The sequence below is a fragment of the Homalodisca vitripennis genome, chromosome X (assembly GCF_021130785.1).
Source record: "Homalodisca vitripennis isolate AUS2020 chromosome X, UT_GWSS_2.1, whole genome shotgun sequence".
NCBI lineage: Eukaryota > Metazoa > Arthropoda > Insecta > Hemiptera > Cicadellidae > Homalodisca > Homalodisca vitripennis.
In genome coordinates this window covers 141,146,008-141,168,744 of record NC_060215.1, presented here as the reverse complement: position 1 = coordinate 141,168,744, position 22,737 = coordinate 141,146,008, and the positions used below count along the sequence as shown (strand labels likewise).

The window sequence follows — 22,737 nt, the reverse complement described above, 5'->3', positions numbered from 1 at the left end:
GTACAACTAAATAAATGGGTAAGCGAAAAGTAATCATTTATATATTCTTTTATTTAGCATCCCTTGCTACCCCCCCCCCCCGCATCACCCTTCTACTGAGGGGTGCGTGATAATATTTTGTTTCATACAAATTAGTTCCCAAACTTATACTGCAGTCAACAGTATTTAATTACAATTTTTACTGTCTTAAGGCAGGTATATAATTAGAATTCCTAGAAATGTTGTGACAATTCCAAAATTTAAGCTGTATGTAAGAAGGTAAATGTTTTATATGTATAGTTATAAGGGAACTTCAAGGCCTAAGGTTTGAATATTTTTTTCTTTTATGGCAATAAAATTATTTAATAAAACATATTTCATTAAAATGATTTGCTTTTTATTAGTATAAAACTAAAAAAAAACTACTCCTCTATAAATAAAATCTGTCTTTTCTTTCAGTTACCTTTAAATAATACCTATTGTAATAATTCATAACCTTACTCTACATGTTTTTCTAGACGGATTTAATCACAATATTTCCTCCTGGGATTATCAAAAGAGTTGTTTGTTCATATAAAAGAATACATTTTAAAAGACTGTAATGTAAAGCGTTATTTCTTTCAACATACAGTATAATTTTATGTCTAGATATTTTCAATTTTATGAGAAGGGAAATCTTTCAGCGATAAAGTTAAAGATATATTTTAGAGGTCATTATGTTTGTAATATGTTTATTATATTAGACTATTGAATTATTAAACTAATAAAATAAAAAAACTGATTCAATTAATGCTTAGGGATATTAGTGCGATTGAGTATGTAACATAAATTTTATATTTGTATCATATAAATATTATAACATAACTTTTACCTGCATTTACTCAAGTAAGAAAAGTATACAGTTAAACCTAAGAAATAATACAATTGGTCCTCTTACCTTTTAACTGTAACAGAAACGCAGCAACCGACTCTGCTGGTAGAAGTCTCATGTGCGATGTTTGAGAATATCACAGTAACTCAATGTCATTCACAGTAATTCGCGTCCGCAAGTGACTGCTGGTGCCGCTTTGACAACCACTTTTATACCTTAACCTGCAGGGTTTTCCCACATTCGAGGAATACCAGAGTGTCTCAGTTTGGAGAATAAGAGGTGGGCAAGCTTTAAATTAGGCCATACATTATAACTGAATAGCTAAAAATATTATTAGTTCTCTAAATTCAAGCACCTTTTCCCTAAACAAACAAAATGACTCTGGATTAGTCAATACCGTCGTACAGAGAGTTTTAATATTAAATATAGATTTAACTAAAATAAATGAACTTCGATTTTGCTAAGAAAACTTTTAACGCTATAAAAACATTTATATATTAGAAACAATTTTTTTATTGATAGTTATTTTCATTCTACAGGTTTGAAATATATTCACCACATCAAAGTTGTTATAATAATTATGAGTTATATAGGTTGAACTAATGTAAAGTGGATAAAGCTGTTCATTTAAAATATCTAACTATCAAAGTTCACTTGCACAAAATCCTTAAAATGTAACTATTTCAATCTTTGGATACATATAGCTGTCCTAAATAGAGTACTATAGCTGTTTTTTTTTTTTTTTTTTTTTTTTTTTTTTTTTTTTTTTTCACTAGTCAAACATATGATTACATCCTCTTATTTGACCATTTTGTTAAAATCCTCAGACACTTAGGGTGTTTTCTCAATTGGTTTTAAATTACTAAGGCTGTCCTAAGCCAAAAATTGAAATCTTAACCTTGACATATTGAGGCCAATATTGATTACTATCTATTTAATTATTGGGAACATAGTATATTTCTGCATAACGTAACATTGTACATTACTTAAACTCATTACCATACTGTACTATATTCTTGAAACCAATAATAAAACATGTTAAACTATATGTTAAAATATCTTAAACTGGATTCTCTCATAGTAACTCCACAATAATCACAGTTTCTATATTTGTTCAAAAACAGTGATTACCATTGAGTGAAATTAGCATAATTTTCTCTCTTCTAAGAAACAAAATATTCCTAAACAGCAAAATCACAACTTTAAGTTTTGTACTTCTATTTTTTTGGTATCATCGGTATTCATTTAAAACACGTCCGTAATTCATTACTAGTACCAACAACAAAAACAATGAGAATAATTGTTTAACCCTTTGCGATCGGTCGTCGACTATAGGTCGACCGCGCGGCAGTTTCGCGGAACGCTCGCATGTCGACATTAGGTCGACCGGATAATGTCACTGCTTGTTTGGCCATTTCTAACCTATTGCTGTTCGGTATTTGAGTTATTCAGTACTTTGGACTTCTATTTTGGTTACGGGAATGCTACGTAGATCTTTATTCACGATATAGGAGGCATTGGAAGTGAAAATAGAAGACCAATACAACTGACGTCTGCACTTGCGTCGTGTTTACAAATATGGTTGGTCCAAGTACAAGTTTTACTGACAATGACGAAATATTAGATGAATTAGATGATTGTGATAGTATTTTCAGTGAAATTAGTATCCAAAATGAAAAACAGATTATTGAAGAAGACCGTGATAGTGATTGTGAGTTGAATCATAGTGAAAATTCTTTGAAAACATTGTGGTAAATGGCGGTAACCTAGACGACGAACGTGATGTGTTAGGATTGGAAACTTTAGGTAATGATAGGGAAGAAATTGATCAATTCGTGGATATTGTGATAGAAGTAGGACAAGGAGATGCAAATAATAGAGGCAGACCTAGGCTACAAACTAGTAGACTAAGAGGAAGAGCTAGACATGTTACCCAAAGTAGGCCTAGGGCTGGACCAAGGCAAAATTATAATATATATAATGTATTATATATAATATAATGAATAACATGTATCTGATGAGATCCTAGTGCCTTTTCACCTAAATTCGTGTAATTTTGGTTTATTAAATATGTATAAAAAAATAAAAATTGTGTTTTTATATATTTATACTTTTTTTATATTTTTTAAATGTTACTTAAAGTTACAAAAAAAATACTATAAAATAATGTAAATATTCTTTTTAGGTTATTTACATTGATATATAAAGAGAAAAAAATAGAAAAGTTGCAGAAAAAGGGATTTAAAAATTGCATTTGTGTATTTATCAAAGAACTGTTAACTAACAGAAATTAAATACGACCTGAGGACAGTCGAAGCAATTTTTATTGAGACCTCAAAGGGTTAACTATTACAAAATAGCCGTTCCAAGAGCTAACTGGTAGGCATTCATTGCCTCTAATAATAGCTGTCTCCCGAAGCGCGGGAAGTGTGTATGCAACAGTGTCTGTATTATATATATCAACCAAATTAGAATCTTTAACATTATTATCCACTGTAAATATGTCTATCAGAATCTACATTTGATTCATCTCATTGTGAAATACTTCCCATAAATTCATCTCTGAACTCGTCATCCACAACATTTAATCTCATTTCAATTAGTGTTCTCACTAACTGGTGATGTATCTCACCCTTGTTTATTCGTTTAACAATTTAAACGCTTTCCGAAAACAACATAAACAAGAGAAATACAAAAACAATTAGCTCAGTGATTGTTACAATAACTCAGACTAATCGTTAGAACTACTGATAGTGCTGATGTAAAAGAAATACGATTAAGTAAAAACAATTTTACTGTTCCAAAGGGTACTAAGAACTTATAACTAATAATCCAACTATGGAATTTCAATGAATATGAATGTATTATAAGCTGATAATTTTAACTCTTTTCATGCTGTAAACGGATATATTCAAATGACTTTGAACTAAATGCCAAACACGATTATATTCAAAATTATACATTGTGTCTCTTGGAAAGCTTTTTAGTTCACAAAAAGCTTTTGAAGTGGCAGGCACACGCTCTGTGCTTATCGTGGTTGACTAGAAAGTAATTTTAGATGACATACATTCCGCAGCAGGGGTAGGGGGCACCATTTGTCTAGCTTCATCTATCTGCTTGTCTGCCTTGCACTTCCTATAGAGCCATAACCAAATTTAACTTTTGCGAAGGGTTTAACATAGCACATTTACTTGTATTATGAATGTCAGCTGTTTTCATTAAAATGGTCGACGTCTGTATAGAAGGTACTGGTTTAGCGTGTAAAGAGTTAAGAAAATTACACTTTTCGTATATAAAAACATGTGATGTTCTTCATTTATCTTTCATATACATACTATAAAAATTTACACCCTTGAATTAGAATCAGAAAATAAAATACAATAGTTACAATGTTCATACAGTGAAATACAGTTGACCTATGGGCAGCAGTCATTGTTACCAGTACAGTACAAAATCTATGACCATTACCTACAACTATTGAAGCTCCCACTGTCTCCAACATGAGGAACAAGTCGGAAGGAAACTCCTTGTACTGGTTCTTGATAGACAGATTGCCAGCCAGGGTACCAACCTGTCAAACATACATACAAATCAAGTCAAGTCATATACATGATCAATCACAACCATAGAGAAAAAAATAAAGTCCAGGACACAACATTTTACATCTCATGATGACTTCACATTTTTATTTTATTATGAATATAAATTGCCACAGGATTTTATATTTTTCCATGCAAAATTCATAGATAAGCTAAATATATATTTTCAAAGAGGATTTATAAGGAATAATAAAATAGTACAGCAAATAAATGTTTTATATATATATATATATATATATATATATATATATATATATATATATATATATATATATATATATATATATATATATATACATATAAGGTTATGCATATATTAACCCTTTAAGGTCTCATTAAAAATCCCCTCACTGCAACCAGATTGTATTTATTTTCTTTTTTGCTTATAGTTATATTTTTCATTAACAGTGTCTCTTCTACCATGAAGAAGGATCAAAGTAGTATTCATCTAACACAAGAAAATGGTTGACTCAAGTACCGAACAGCAATAGTTGCAAAAAGTCAAAAAAGCAGTTACAATACATTAATTTCTCACTATGTCCTGGCAGTGATTTCATCCGTTTGTACAAATGGACTTCAAAGACTTGCTGCTATTTACCAACACAGTACCAGATTTGCAAACAACTGCAATCTTCCATTTCACCACACAGCATTGTATGCAGAGAAACCAGCATATGCCGGCGCCAAGTTTTATAACCTTCTCCCAGATGAGTTAAAGAGTCAAAACAACAAAGATCTTAGACTCCATTTAAAAAATTTTTTAAATGGTCAACTACCATTCTACAAAGTGGATGAGCCCCTGTCCAGGAGAAACTTTGAGAGATATATTTAATAATACGTTGTTCTTGTAAAAATGTGATGTAACGTAATTTTTTGACGCCTTTCAAATAATCTTAATGAGTTACTCTCTCTCTCTCTATGTGTATGAATATATGCCAGCACGCAACTGTATGGAAATTCGAGAGAATTGATTTAGTTTATAAGATAAGTACTGTGAAAAATTGGTATTATTATTGACTATTATATATATATATATATATTTCTTGTGTGCGTGTGTATGGGGCTGAACTCCTCCTAAACGGGTGGACCGATTTTAATAAAACTTTTTGTGTTGTCTTCAGGTGGATCTGAGAATGGTTTAGATTCACAATTCGGTCCAATTTAAATTGTTTATATAATTAATTTTTATTTATAAATAAATTGTTGTTGATCTTGGAATATTTTACATTGGATCCGCCAGACTGCGCTACGACCCGTAACACAAAGTGATCTATTACTTAACAGCTGTTAACACTTTCAGCTTAAGTTCAACAAAGAGGCAGAAAAATTTGCTTACATTTAAATTGTAGAAAATATTACGTTATTATAAAGTGCTTGATCAGTAGTGTAATTTTTAATCTGCAGCCAAAATTGGTCACATAAGTTCAAATTAAGTAGCATACAAATGGCATGTGTGAATAACTATTGTTAATAGTATAGGAATTGGTTAAAATTAAATTCAGACGTTGTCCTGTACACACGTCTTTAATTCGAAAATAACAACGTAGACTGTCTAAAATACTAAATAAGTACCTATTCCCCATAGGGCTGAAGTATAATAATATGCCTCCATCACAATTGAATTATTGATATATCTGAATAGCCTATTTAAACTACTAAAATAATGACCCGAATTAGATTGTAGTTATTTAAAGGCTGAAGTATAATAAGCGGCCACCATCACAATCAAATTATTGTTATTTCTGATTAGTCTATCTAAACTACCGAATTACATTATAATTATTTATAAATTACAGTATAGTATCGGAACTGGCCAACAGAATTTAATTTATTTAACCCTTTTAACCCCGGCCATTAAATCAAGTGATGTGCCAGAAATCCCAAGCCATTTTCAGACAAAATGTAAGGGTTTTGTAAAAAATTCATAACTCAGTTATTTTTTAAGATATTTAGGTAATTCTTTTTTTGTTTTACTTCTTTATACATTTAGCTTACAGAAATATACAAATAAAATTATTATTTTGAAAGTAATTTTTTTTATATACATATGCATATATAAAAAATAAATAAAATTGAAAAAATTTCAAGTTTGATCATGGAAACCATATAGATAAAAAAATATTTGACACAAAAATACCCATTTACTTTATGATATATTTAATCCTTAATAAAAGGAAACAAAAATTATAGGCCTACCTGATTTACAAGTGGAGTAACATCAATTTTTGTAAAGCCGTGTAAATTTTTCTTTTTGCCATTTCTGGGCAAGGCAATGTAACAAGACCTTTAAAATTCACAGTACTTAAAATAAACATAAAACCAAAGTTATTTCTTACAAAATAACTAAAACTGTTCATAATCTAAATTTAAAAAAAGTTTTAAAACAATATTTATATCACTACAAAATGTAAATTTTCAAGATATCCATCACTCAAATCGTCGTCACTAATCACATCCACACCATTTGCAACTAGGTTACTAATTAGTGTATTTTCACTTACGGGAGACTTTGAACGATATCTTTTACTCATTTTGAAATCAAACAAATAATAAACTAAACTTTAACTGCCGTACTTTACACTGCTTTAACCTAAAACTGTGAAGAAAACGGAATATTCACAACCACGTGATATACAGCTGTCTGCAACAAGCGTGAGCAGTCAGTCGAGACGAACTGCAATTGCTCAGTCACAGACTGACAAAATACGAAGTCAAACCATTACAAACTAATATATTTCGATGCAAAATATCTTTGTGTACAAGTCTGTGAAATTTCAAAGCATTTGGTGAAATAGGTGGCCAGTAAAGTGCACGTCCGTACTATACGGACGTCGGGAGTTGACGCCATTTTTACGACGTCCGTATAGTACGGACGTCGGGGTTAAAATACAAAATAAGTACCTATACCCTGTAGGGCTGAAGTATAATAAGTGGCCACCATCACAATCGAATTATTGATATTTATGAATAGCCTATCTAAACTACTAAAATTACGATCCGAATTAGATTATAGTTATTTAAAGGCTGAAGTATAATAAGCGGCCACCATTACAATCGAATTATTGATATTTCTGATTAGTCTATCTAAACTACCGAATTTCATTATAGTTATTTAAAATTACAGTATAGTATCGGAACTGGCCAACAGAATTTAATGGTTCCTTATTTGGAGTACCTTAAAAGCTTTTGGAAAAATTGCCACTTAGAAAATTAACAATGATCACACAGATAAAATGTTTTGATGAAAAATACTTATACATTAGAAAAGAAATTAAGCAGTCTCTTACATTTCTGACAGGAACATTGGCGATGAGGTCTATGTGATCAGCAAGCTCCTTCAAGTAGCCGAACTGCTGAGGCTCCTGCTGACTCTTGGAGTAGAAGTACTCCATGGTGGTGGTAAGCGTGTTGTTGGCTCCCAGAACGATGGTGCCACCTGCCTCCACGATAGAGTGTAGCTGTGCCACGTTATTGATATTGATGTAGTGAGCCAGGGGATACTTGGTACGGTACACACCTAGGACATGTCATGAGTAAGTACACTTCAGTTTCCCTTTTAGAGCAAATTTTGACACAGATTCCTGCACTTTTACTTTCTTTCCCATTGGAAAAAATGTTTCTACGGACTACAAATTTGACGATTTTGGATTTTTAATGGAAATATCTATATTAGAATCCTCCAAGTAACGAATAGGTTCTCAAAAATATGTATTTGTGTGAAATAAATGGCATGACTGATAAACCAGACTAATATCATAAAAAAAATACAACAATAGTTTTACACAAGCTTTAAGTTTTTACAAAATCACCCTAAAAAGGGGAAAGTAAGACTTTAAAGCCGTTAAATGTTTTTGATTATTCACGAATTATACCCCATTAGATGCCTAATAAAAAAGCAACAAATATTTTCCTTAATAGAAAATATTGATGAACATTGTATTTATAAAAGATTTAACCCTCCCAGTGATGAATATGTTTATTATGAATGATAGGTGCATTTGGAGTGTTTCACTGGGGGTTTCTTAAAAATTAATAAAAATTATTAATTTTATTGAAAATACAATATATTATATACCAAAATATTCATAAAAACATAAAGAACGATTTTAAAGTAAATAAAACTACTTTCCTTTGTACATATCCCTTAAAACTTGCACAAAAATAAAAAAAAACTGTAAAAAAAATTTTACCACAAAAACCACATAGTACAAAACTCAATAAACAAAGATTTGAAGATAGCAAATTTTTTCTAAATTTCATGAAGATAAATAATACATACAGTTTTCGCACAATATTTTACTTGAAAAAAATGTTATGATGGAAATATTATACACTATGTACATGGAAGAAACCCTTGCATTCACTCCGAGGCACTACTACTATCATGCTTTCTCTTCCTCCCTTGATACTTTGGTCTCCAAAAATGATCCAATTTATGGAAACACTCTCTATGAACACCAGAATTGCATCCTGGACACTAGAATCGCGGTCTTCCCCTTTTTTGTGTGGCCACATACAATACATAGCCGCTCTTGTCTTCCTGGTAAGCGTTGGAGGGATTGGCCTGCACCAGGATTTGAATTATAATCATCGGGAAAATTGTCTGCATTGATATCACTGTCCCTCACATCACTCATAATTTAGTTCTTCTAAAACATTTCTAATATCTTCTCAACGTAAATCATCCGCCATTTCGAACATATTACGATCGGAATAAACTAAATAACACTGGTAAACACGCCGACACAAGTCATAGGTTAGCGACTGCAAGTAAAACACAAACAACGTCGTAACAAATACCAGCTATTTGTTTATTCTTTTAACAATTCATCTGGAGACAGATCTAGAGGAAAGAGAAGACGTTTCTGTACACAATGCAGTAAATAACAGCCGAATTTAACCAAAGATAGCCGAGCAGCGATGACGATTTTGAAGGCATGTTTGAACGTCGATGCATCAACATCTATCATTCATATTAAACGAATGAACGTCACTAGAGCGGCTTCTATCACTAAGAGGGTTAATTTAAATTGTGCATACAGTCCATAAAAGAGACTATGAATTTTCATTCTTTTACATTTTTAAGTTGTAACCCTTAGACTTCTGAATATAAATTTATTTATTTCTCTCTAGCGTGCTATTACTGTTTTTTCTTACTGATAACAAAAATGGTGTATTTTATTTAGAATTGCTCATTGTCCACCATTGTTTGATACCATGTTACTCATAAAGGAATCTATTTTCATTGTATATTTGTACACACACACACACACACATGTATCCCAAATTATAGTGGTCTGACCTGTGACGTAGAATAAGGTGACTTGTGTCGACCAATCACAGGCGTCCTAGGAGACGCGGACGAGAAAAGCCCTCAGAAGGCATCTCAGGCAGTTCTTTTGCAGACTCTGTATCGCTTGGTCGTACGTTAAAACCAGCATTAACTTAATTTGGGTCGTGCCCCCTTTTCCTTGTTGTTGTGAACCTTTGAGCTGTTCTATGGCAATTAGAAGCCTTGCCACTTCATAGTGTAATTATCGTCAACCCCTTGCCGGACTTTATCTTTTTAACGAGCCAAAAGGTAACTTTGTCCCTGTGGAACATCAGCGTTCGTGAGTGAACCGAGAATAGTGTCTAGTGAATGTGGAATCTTCATACATCAACAAGAACTCCAACAGTGCAACATTCCTTGGAAGCAACCCAGGTAAAACTGCAATCAACTCAACTTCATTTGTGTCAAGGTATCAGACAATGGACGGTGCAAGGTAACAGTGCTTCATTATTCTTATGGTCCTTCATAATTAGAGACAATTTTCTCCTCAATGAAGATGGTTAAAAGCTTCAACTAATTTTGGACATTATTTTGGACATTTAATAGAAACGAAAACCATTTTAACTCTTTGTATTCATGATTTTACTGTGTGCTTTTGTCTAATAGTATGTTCTTTGATCTTATTCCGTATTTTTATTTTTCCCCATTTGAACTAACAATTACTCTTAGAAGCTAAACAGTAATTTTAAAAATATTAAAAAATGAACCTCAATCTTGTAAATCAACGTATAGGCTCAATTTGCTCAGTTATCGAAGTGCAGAACTTTAATAGTTATTAAAACCTCAACCACTATACATTATATTGTTTCATTTTGAGTTTAATATTATACATTTTTATTGGTCCTTCGAACAATTACCATAAACATAATTTTTAATTTACTTAAAAGCTTTATTTGCATTAAGAGTTATAAAATTATTATTGAAAGAAAAAATAAAAAACTGAATTTTCAAAGACATATTTTACAAATTAAAATATATGACAAAACAAAACATCAAATCTGCCAAATTCAAAAGGTTTTCTGAAAATGAACCATTTCCAAACATCTAGTTGCAGGGTTGCGTTAGAAGAACGCATCTTGACAATTTACAGATATAACAAATAACATGTTACAACACAGGAGCAAATAACATAGCTATGGTAGGAAGGGTTGATTCAATTGAATTTTGAGTTTAGCTCCAGTTCACCTTTATTTTATTGTAGCGTCTGGTTTCTGACGCTGTTTTGGATGTGACTCCTGGAATCTGGAGCCATGTTCGTCTGAAGAGATCCAAAGAAAGTTGACAACGAAGAAGCTTAAAACGAAACATTTACATCGTTTCAACATCAGAGACACCTATAATAGTGAAGTGGTAGTTTCACTGTCTCGAAAATTCAGTGCACTGCAATGAGATAGACACTATCTTCAATTGAATCAACCCTTCCTATCATAGCTACGTTATGTATAGAAAACTTGGTTGCTCCACCAAGCTTAGAGATCTTGTCTATGATAAAGGTTATTCCACAAAACATTCAGTTTTCTTCATACACCCTCACTTAGGGTAGTCAGGACACTAATGTAATAATTCTGATTCACTGTCTGCCCATCCAATGCCCAATTAATGTGCAAAATCCATTTTATATAAACAATTATTATGCCCATGCATTATGATTTTGTCATTTGTGCTTATTTTCTAATGCAGGGAATTTCCAATGCATCAATTGACAGTTGTCATTGTACACTTGTAACATTATAAATGTTTCATATGCAGATTTTCCAAGTTTGTAAAGAAATTTGATGTTCACATTCTGTTCTTACTGGTTACTTAATATATTTCCGATGCAGAGTCAAAAGGTGCTGCTTATAACTGACGCTCCGGGAATTATAAGTACGGGGAACGAGATGAAACTTAACGGGGTGGGAGGAGGAGTCACTTGAGCGGCCGTACAATATTCAGCCTTATTGCGTTTATTCTGTAGCTCCTCCAAAACTAATCAGTTTATTTTTAGCCAAATTCCTTATGGCACTCACCATGAGCTGTGTTGCCTCCAACTAACATGTAGTCAGAGTCACCACACATATCCAGTATCTCAAATATCTCCTTCTTCTCACTGACATGGTACCAGTTGTTGCCATCCTGTAGGGTGATCTTGCTTAGAGAGACGTCACATACGTCCACCACCTCTGTGTCCTCACAGCTCTCCCCATTACAGGACCCGTTCCTCACACACGGCTTCTTCTTCACGGGACAGATGGTTATCAGGTCCTAAAAAAAGGTACATTTAATTTCGAATATTTGTTTCTGTGATTGTTTACTTAATTTATTCCAAATGAAAATTATACAAAAATGGCAACCACTAAAAGGGGAATTCTATGTGAAATGGCTATATGAAGGAGTATTCAAAACTTCATTAAAAATATATGAAGTGATTAACATAAAAGACTGTCCCCCTAAATTCCTTAGTTTATTTTTTGTCTATCTGAAATAAACAAAATAACTGAGCTCCTTTAAACGGACTATTTTTGCATAATTAATCATTTAAGCAATTTTTGTACAATATCATGAATGAACCTTCATAAGTTAAATACGCTTTTACAAAGTGGCATACACGTAGTGACCTATCCAACTCGACAGAGCAGCATAATAACAAGCTGTCATCGACAAACCAACTTTAATAGAATGGAATTCCCCTCACCCCTATTGTGTGTTTAGTGTGAATGTGCTAAAAAAGGACCTATAAGGAATGTTTTTTTTTTCTCTTAGGACAAGAAGCTTATAAATTACACATAGTCCTGTAAGAACCTTATCGCTGCTTCGGGAGTGACAGGACATTCAGGATAGGTAACAATAGGGGGTAGGACCTCCTCCTATCAAGATCCATGAGGACGAATTAGAGCGCTAATTTCAAAGTCATGTCCCCCCGGAACAAGGGGAGGCCAGTTCTAAACCAGCCTCTCCAACCAAAGCAGGCAGGGGGTGGCACACCCTTGTTGAGGCTAGCAAGAAACTCTGATACTTAGGAAACAAACCCCACCAACACCAACAGTCATCTCCCGCAGTAGGCTAGACCTATCAAATTACCCATGCAAATCAACCCACAACCTCGACATATGCGGTTAGTGATGTGCCGCTCCTGGACATCCATAAGGTTGCCCAGATTTAAGTGACACATCGGTTTTTGCTCTACCCACAGGGATGTTCAACTAGAAAGTATAAACCAGCAAGAAATTATCCCTGCTGGGTAGAAAGAATATTTAAATTCCAACTTGCTTTTTACAGTTAATGCAAAACTTATACATAAGGCTTCTGTCTGTAGCAATAGAGATTTAGAATTATTGCCAGGCAGTAACAAGTCACTTGAAGCCGTTGACTGGCTTGACTTGCAGGTCCCTTACCATTGAGGGCAAGTGTATGTACAATGTGTTGACGACAAAGTAAGCATTAGTGAGGTTAAGAGACAGTTTAATGACAGGGACCTACAAGTCCACACTCACAGTGTTGCTAATCTGTTAACAGTGAGCAATGGGGGTGAGGACACCTTCAAGCCCGCACTCATAGTATTCATGGTTGGATAACTGTGAGCGATGGGGGTGTGGACACCTGCAAGCCCACACTCACAGCGTTCCTGATCGGGTAACTGTGAGCAATAGGGGTGAGGACAACTTCTTTATGAGAGTATGTGTTTGACCAGTACAGTCCTAATAAAAGATTGCCATATAAATATAAAAGTTAAAAATATTAGTCTCCCTAAATATCAGAGGGGCAGACTAATATGAATGACGTCTTTGTTTATTACACATTGCCTCAATTATTGATTTTTTTAAACAGGTAAACATTTAATGGTTCTAATATGGTTTTGTTCCCCTCACCATGCGATAATACAATATAGTAAAACGGATAGTACATAGGCGTAATAAACTGTTTTTAACCTATATAAATGTTAAATCAGGTTGAATTGATAAAATATGTGTATTATTTTCTTAGTTTAGACTTTGTACAGTTATCAAGAGGCTCCAATCTGAGTTTTGAATCATTAATTACACCTAGATACTTGTACTGGTCTACACTCTTAATCAGCTGGAATTTGCAGGTAGTGTTGTATAAGTCTCAACATGAGTGAAATAATAGCTATTAATCAACATGTGTGACACGTAAATATATTTTCCCAGAACCATTTATATAGTAAATTTAATTCTCACCAAATTGTATGGAAGTAATTTAACTTGACCTAAATGAAAATTGCAAATTTGATAAAAGATTATATTTTTCCAGATAATTTTGAAACTGAGATTTTATGCACTACTCCAGTATTTTACCAATCACACTTAGTAACAAAATCGGTCTGTAATTGTTCTTATCAGATTTGTCATTAGACTTATATAAAGGAATTACTTCGGCTATTTTCAATTTTTTTTCTGGGAATACTCTTGAAGTAATTCTAAAGCTAATGAAATGTTTAAGCAGATAGAAGCTTCTTAATATTATTTTTCAGTTGTTGTAGGAAAATTTTCAAAACCCAGGAGCTAAATTAACACGCATTTTGGCAACGCATCTCTCCAGCTGATGACCAGGTTCAGCTGGAAAACATGACCGTGTATGTCAGCCTTGTATGAAATGATTATTGTTGGCTTAGCACAATAAACCAATTGAGATTTATCGCCAACTCTGTAAAGTTTATGGGATCAAAGGTGGAGTACGTCTGTGGTGCATTAGGTTTAAAAATTAGCGAACTAATGCTCAAATGACAAACGAAGTAGACGGCCAAGTATTGTGACCAATGAAATTGTCTCTAAAGTCTATGAGAAGATTAAAGAAGACTACCGATTCACAAAAACAAAACTCTCTCTTAGTTTCCTCAAATTTACAAAAATTTGTTACACGAAGTTGTTACACAGAGATTAGGTTACAATCATTTTGTGCACGATGAGTACGAAAAATCTTAACAGAAACCCATAAAAATCAGCATATGGCTGCTTCATTGACATTTTTGGACACTAACAAAAAAAAGGTGACTCACTGCTCTATAGAAATCAGTACAGGAGACGAGTCTTGGGTAAAACACGTGAATTTCAAAACCAAATTACAGTTTATGGAGTGAGGGCACACACATTCCCCCAAAAAACCAAGGAAATGAATGCAAACATTGTCGGCACGGAAGATTATGGCAACTGATTTTTGGGGACAGGAAAGGAGTTCTTGTTGATTTCTTAGATCGTACATAACCATAAATTATGCAAAATATAGTGAAACCTTGCAAAGTTAAGAAGAGCAATACAAAACAAAGTGGAGAGGAAAGTTAATTTCAAAAATTATGTTTTTGCAAGACAACGCCCAACCACACACAGCAAATTGGACACAAGAATTCCTGGATGCTTTTAAATGGTCAGTGAAGATAGGAATGCAATGATAAATTATTTATAATTTGATGGAACCTAAGCTACGTATGTATCTTGCAAATAAATTTCTTGAGTCTTTTTGAATCTAGCATATTGTGCGGTGTTACATAGAGTCTATTAAATCCAAAGGAGGCTATTTAGAAGCAGATATACGTAAAGTGAGATAATCCTTAGCATCTCTAGTGTTAGTGATGGACATTGGGAGAAAACGGCGAATTTGCATTCAAGTCTACATCTATGCTTCAATATGTACAATATTTAACCTCCAGCATCAAAGTTACCTAGAACCATAACAAATTACACTCATTTATTCCTGACCCAACTATATACATTTCTCTAAAACATTCAGCTTGTGATTTAAAAGGATTTTAAAACATGTGTTTTTATTACCAACAACAATTTTATTAGTTACTATGGAAATAAAGAAATTTATATTTCAAAATAATTTGGGGAAAGTCAAATCTGAGAGCAACAAAATTATCCTTGTGAACGTTTATGATGGAAGAGGAGTATGGCATCTGGTTCTGGGTGATACTGTTCTGGATATTCTTCCTGATGTTCATGGAGTTACTCGTATACGGCAAACCGAGATTTATTTGAAGAAAATTAGTGAATTCAACGTAATCCTGTCATCAAGATTACTGATGGACACAAATTCAAGGTGCAAACTGTATATGTAATGTTATAATTTTGTGTGAAGTAAATCAATAAAATGTGTTAATTAAATTATGTCTCTTATTATTTCTTTTAAAAATGTTAAATTATTTATAGAAATTAAGTTTCTGATATTTTTCACTAGGGGTAACTAACATTAAGCAATGAGTAAGAAAATGTTGTATATATATATATATATATATATATAGTATGTATGTAAATTTTCGTGTTAGAGGACGCGCAATAATGAAATAGTAGCAAATAAATATATTTTTCATATTATAAATAATATTTATTTGTCGTATGAACTCTTAAGAGCTATTAACAACGTTGATAAAACAGTCAGTTGAGACTAAGTTAAAAAAAAAAGTTCTTAAGACTATAAAAGAGTTAAAAATTAAAATAAACATACTGTAAAATATGACAATTAAAATAGATTTTAATATATTTTGATGGTTTTCAAATAAACGTACTTGACATCATAACCTATCTTAAAGAAAACCTATGTAAAGATTGTGGTTGATCCATGTAATTAATTCCAAAAAATTCCAAAATATGATTCCTACTTTTCTATAGTAGGTGTATACCATTTGGTTATGGGTAATACTATTCTGGATATTCTTCCTGATGCTGATGGAGTACCTCGTATATGCCAAACCAAGATATAATTAAAGAATTAATGAATTTGATGACAATCAACGTAATCCTGTCATCAAGATTGCTGATGGACACAAATTCAAGGTGCAAACCGTATATGTAATGTAACAATTTTGTGTGAAGTTAAATCAATAAAATGTGTTAAATTAATTACGTCTTTTATTATTTCTTGTAAAAATGTTACATTATTTATAGAAATTAAGTTTGTGATATATTTCACTATGGGTAACAAACCCTAAGCAAATGAGTAAGAAAACTATGTACTGTATGTATGTATAGTTTGTAAGTTAATATTTGTTTTAGAGGATGTACAAAAATCAATCAATAATCAATAATAAAATGTGTTAGTTAAATTAAGTAGTCTTATTATTTCTTTTAAAAATATTAAATTATTTATAGAAATTAAGTTTCTGATATTTTTCACTAGGGGTAACTAACATTACCCCTATATGCCAAACCAGGAAATAATATTATAACATACAATTTTACACAAGTACAGAGGAAAATTAAGTTAAAAATTTTGTTTTTTCATGACAACACCCAACCACGCATGGCAAATCAGACCCGAGAAGTCCTGGAGCTCTTAAATGGGAGTTGTTTCCACATCTGCCTTACAGTCCGGACCTAGTACCCAGCAACTACCACCTGCTTCCAGAAATGAAGACCTGCCTTGTGACGCATCGCTTTGATAACAACATGGAACTGCAGAAGGGTGTGTGGTTGAAGTCTCAGGCGGCAGAATTTTGTAACACTGGAATGTCAAAACTAGTTCATCGCTATGATAAGTGCCTAAATTTGTATGCTGACTATGTTGAAAAATAGTATTTTAGTGTCACTTTGAAATGTATATAACACAATTTTTGTCTTGTACTTTTTGTTTTGTTTATATCTAAACTTAATCTCCTTTCTGGATAGCTCTTGTATTTAAATATAAGTCTTTCTTATTTATATTGGTACATGATGTTAAAGTATCTATGTTGGTGTCACCTGTAAAAATATAATATATTTTTGTTGGTTTGAGATGCGTTTACCCTGGCAAAAGTTGTGCATGTTTGCTAATCTAAACGAGCGCATGAGCTCTCGTGAGCGCTGTCGCATCCAGTGTCGGACAGCTGAACATGAGAATGTGGAAAGCAGTGTTGGACATTAAAATTTCAATTATAAACATTTCCGAGATATTATTGTTATGTGTGAACAGAGTTCACAACAACGAGTGACAGCGGCTGTCACATGTACTTGTGACAGTACTCAAGATAAAAATTGCTCCAGTCCGTTATTTCTTCAGGCGTGAGCAACTCGAGTCTGCGCACAGGCATCATAGCCCATGCAGGCTCATTTCCCGAGGACAATGTTTTATACATGATGTTATTTTTATGATGTTTATGTTATGATGATTATTTCTTATGATATTTATTCTTTGTTCTCATTTCAAACTCCGTTCGGTAATGTAATAGAAATTTTTTAGATGTTAAACCCATTGCGGATCGTGAAAACGGCGCGCACGCGGGCCTTAGAGTACGAATTAATCCGTATTACAACGCAGCACCCGCAGTGTTTGCACGCCTACCTGCCTGCTTAGCGCGCTCGCTAATTATACATGTTTTGTTTGTTTATGTTGTTATTTATGTTATATAAACATTATACAGATCATATTAGACAAGTATATTCATAAATATCCTCGGAAGCACTACTTTGAGCGTTTTTATTGATATTGAAATGATTGAAATGATGTTGAAATAGAGTTTCCACATCCGGTGGTGTCCCAGGAACAATGTCTGAAATAGTCTGAACATCTGAATCATGGTCACTAGCCCGCTCGTCACTGTCAACATTAGTATCCGCGTAATTATGAAAACGTGGACAAATACGCGTGATGGAACCGTCTCCATCCTCAATAACACTATCGATATCACTTTCGTCACTTCCACTTAGTGAATATAGTGGATAATAGTCTATCTAATTCAGATGATCGTAAATCGTCACCCATTTTATTTACGTACACGCACACGAGGCAAAGGAAAATCGAACGCCACGACTGTACGCCTCAGACAAACAATTTGTCGCAAATAATAACGTTATTGACCGATAACGAGGGGAGTATTTGTGGACGAGTACCAGAGATAAGATAGGAAGCCAGTCCAGGAAAACTGAGTATAAATATATCTCCGAGGCTTATAACAGCGATAAGCGTTCAAAACAAATGAGTCATCCGTACCACGTCATCCGCGTGAGGGTCACGTCATTGTGCTTTTGGTCCACGCCTCGCTCCGCGTCACCCTCACGTCGTTGATCCGCAATGGGTTAATTGTAAAGTTTGGATTGTAATATTGTACATATATTTGGGAAATAAAATCAATTCATTCATTCATTCATTCATTCATTTGCTTATCCCTGTTCACATTATGCGACAGCAGCTGGGCAAGTTCTCATGGAACTTTACCCGCCAGTGTAAACGCAGCCTTCTTCTTCTTCTTCTCTCTTATTACCATGCGCTTAACCCTCCAGGGCCTTCTGCACACCATGGGAGTACACCATGAAACCAGCCAGTTTACAGTTCCAGCGGTTCTACAAACCAGTGAAAACAACTGATCAGGTCATCCTGGGATATTCACCTCCTTTGTCCAGACTACCAAAGATGGCATAGTGCTTCCTTGCTAATGAAGGACAATCAAAGAGCAGGTGTTCAGCAGTTTCCTCCTGCCCATACAACCTACAGAGCGGATACTTCCGGAAAATGCAAAGTCTGTAAACAATCTTCCTCATGTGACCATGTCCCGTTATTAGAGCCACAATCTGAGAAGACAATATTAAAAATCCTGAGAAGGGAAGATTAGACATTACCCTGGGGGAATGCAACTGCAGGACTAACATACTTATCCTCAGACCCGGATGCAGTCTTCACCTTCTCTCATGTTCTCCCATTTTGAGACAGCCCTTAACCCTTTACGCTCGAAAGGCCAGCAGCACTGGCCACACCCAGTTTGCAGACAACTTGTGTTAGTTTTGCCGTAGTTTGTCATCATAACTCGTGTGGCCAGTACACATCACCGTGCTACTTTCTTTGACAGCTCGATGGCCATATTTGTTGTCTGCCTCTCCAGATCAGAATTATTCTTCAATTTCCCCCGCGTTATTCACATAGTAATTTAAAATTTTTAAAGAAGAAAAGAAAAATAATTTAAAATTGATATTTAATGAATCTTTCTAATACAAAGATATACATATGTTTGGGAAATGTAACGCTTATACATATGTTGTTAAGTAAGGTATGCAATAAAATGTTATAAAGTAGGCTTTTACTTTTATGGTATACTCAGACATGAACTGTTTTACATTTTTCTTAGTCTTTACATTTTTTATGGAATCAAACTTTGAAAAATACATACCTATGTGCAGTCAAGAATAGTTAGCACACGTCATCTAGTAAAATTTTCTACGTTTCTATCATTTTAGGGTATAGGCCCACTAAGTATCATTCGTCTTATTTGCACAGTCAATGTTTAGAAAAGAATATAGGCCAATTTAAAATTTACTGCTTTACTTAAAAATAACTTGAAAATAAAGCTGCTCGATAGGTTTCATTACTCACCATTCATTATAAAACAAAGAGGATATTAGAAAATAACTGCTATGTTTAGTGGCCAGTGGTGCTGGCCTTACGAGCTATGGACGAATTATATCTTGGCCAGTACAGCTGGATATACAAGCAGATATAATATTACAGCAAAAATTAATCTGCACTTCCAACAAAATATTGGTGGCCAGTACAGCTGACCGTACAAACTCCAAGGACAAATCATAAATACTGCCTTCTAGTGCATAGGGTTAAGGATTCAAACCTCGAAATACTATGGAATGGTTGAGACCCTGCCATGTTGGATGCCAAATTGGCCAGGGCATCAGCTCTTTCATTCTTAGAGACTCTCTCATGACTAGAGACCCAACAAATACGAGTTGTTGATTCTGCCAAGGGAAGAAATGACGTGATAACAATCCCAGACAAGTTTGGAGCTGAATACATGAGTCCAATGCCTACGATGCTGCCTGGCTATCTATGAAAATGCTAATCATATTACTCCTAAACCGGAGATGAAGATTGTCAAAAGCACATTCTATTAATAGCTGTGACTTCTGTCTAAAAGATTATGGGGTAAGGGACCATCAGTTCCCTGCATGGTCTCACTCTAACAATTCCAACGTCTGTGCCACGTTTTGTATTAGAGCCAACCATAAACCATTCAAGCTTTACTGGTGTAAGTGATTTCTTTCCCTCAGACTAAAGGTTGCCCTGGAGGGTTTGTTGAAGTAAAATCTCTGAGGTATCTAAACAGAGATCATGTTCAAAGCCTCCCCCTGAATCAGGATGCTAATTTTGCAATGACTACTGCTGCAGTTACATATCTGACCATCATATGAATGAGACTATCTTAGACCATGAACAAAACTCTACTATGTACAGGTTCGGATACAAACTAAAATTCGGTCTCAAGCGGAAATGTATCGTAAATGAATATACAAATGTGGGAGAGACCATCCACTTTGTGTGAAAGTGTCAATTTGAAAGATAGTTAAAAATATATGCTGACAACCTTCTACCAGTTCTGGATCACAGCCAATCAATTAATGGTGTCTGATATCTATTAATCAATAAATCAAAAAGATCTAAGAGTAAAATAGAAAATATTAAAATAAGAATAGTTTAGTTAGAACTAAGGAAACCAAAATAGAAAATATTTTAAATATGCAATAATAATTGAAATATCACTCCATATCTTGATTTTATCCAAAATTATTGAAGGTATTAGGAAGCACCATTTAATTAATTACCTCAATATCAGCACACTTGTCAACAAGCCATTTGGGGGCATCCTTGGCAAACGACTTGAAGGAGTCAAGAATAGGACGGTAGCCTGTGCAACGACAGAGATTTCCTCCAAATGAATTCTCTATTTCTTTCATTGTGAGCTCGGGTTTTGTTTTCATGAGACTGTAAAACAGTAAATCATACAAATATAGCATTAACACTTACCTAAACATTTATTTTTACTGTTTACTTTAGATTTTAGGACAAAGTTACATCCTATGGTAATTTTTCATTATTCATCTACTAAAAACATTTTATAACAAACATTAGTACAATCCCAACCGCTTAACAATAACTTATTGATAAATAATGAGACTGACAGTACAAACATTTTGGAAGAAAAGTTTTACATTAGCTTAGACCATTTTATTTTATCATTTTAAAATATAAAAGGTAAATTTAAAGATATAAATACCCCTAAAACACTCGGCTTTCGTTACGTAATCAAGTAACATCACAACATAAATTGCTGTATTATGTTCCTCGTAAAGCATTCTCATAATAAAAAAGTCATCATTTGTCATAAGAGATCATTAATTTTTTAATCTAACAATAAATAAACCTAAAGCAGCTAACATCTTTAATAGTAGCCTACTTACAAACTGTATAAACTATTTATTTCGTTTAAGTACACTTAGTAATAATTAGTTTAATTAGGTGTATTATGCTTAAACGATGACGGAGCGAAAAAGATCAGCTGTTGTCACTCGATTAACTATCCTCAATTTATCACGGAGGAATTACCTGGGGAGGGGGAGAGAATAGATGCTAACAACAATTACATACAAAGCTTCCCAGCATTGTTTATTAACAACATATACATTTAATGCACCCAATAAACATTAATAAAAATGCATCAGCTAAATTTAATAAAAACCAGAAAGAATTTATTAAGAATTAGTAGAGTAGTAAGAAATATTTGCTACTTTCTGGTTAAACGGGGCCCACACATTCAGAGCATGCTGTGGCTGTTAATGTTAGGAGAATTTACTGTAAATATTATAGATTGTGTTTGTTCTTATTTATAGTGACAGTCGTAGTAAGCAAAAACATTGATGAAAAGTACAAAGTCTATTTTTTAAGTAAGTATCATTGAATATATTATAAAGAAAATAATAATATTATTTTAATGATGGTTAAAATGATATTATATAACAAATTGACGTGTCATACATTTATCTAAGCTTAAGGTTGTTATAATATAAACTAAAATGACTAATAAATAAATAATAATAAAATTTTTAGCTTGTGAAAAACAGTGGTATGCAATGCATGAAGATTTTGTTTGTATTCACCAAACAGAATCATAAGATCTCTAATTTCTTTAAAGAACTAAATAGTTTTTATCACCCATAATAATGGATTTAAAGTTCTTGTTATTTAATAAATCCAAAATAATGTTACAG

The 22,737-nt window shown here is 33.4% G+C and overlaps 1 protein-coding gene across 2 annotated transcripts in view; it reads right to left on the bottom strand.

Annotated features, from left to right (window-relative positions):
• Nucleotides 1–22,737, bottom strand: part of LOC124369924 (xanthine dehydrogenase-like) — a 292,507-nt gene that overhangs the window by 169,770 nt on the left and 100,000 nt on the right. For both annotated transcript variants that reach the window (XM_046828119.1, XM_046828118.1), the window contains exons 5-8: nt 21,295–21,454; nt 11,791–12,025; nt 7,737–7,966; nt 4,319–4,421 (exon numbers count right to left, since the gene is read on the bottom strand). In XM_046828119.1, coding sequence (XP_046684075.1) covers nt 4,319–4,421; nt 7,737–7,966; nt 11,791–12,025; nt 21,295–21,454 — 728 coding nt within the window. The remainder of the gene's footprint in view (nt 1–4,318; nt 4,422–7,736; nt 7,967–11,790; nt 12,026–21,294; nt 21,455–22,737) is intronic.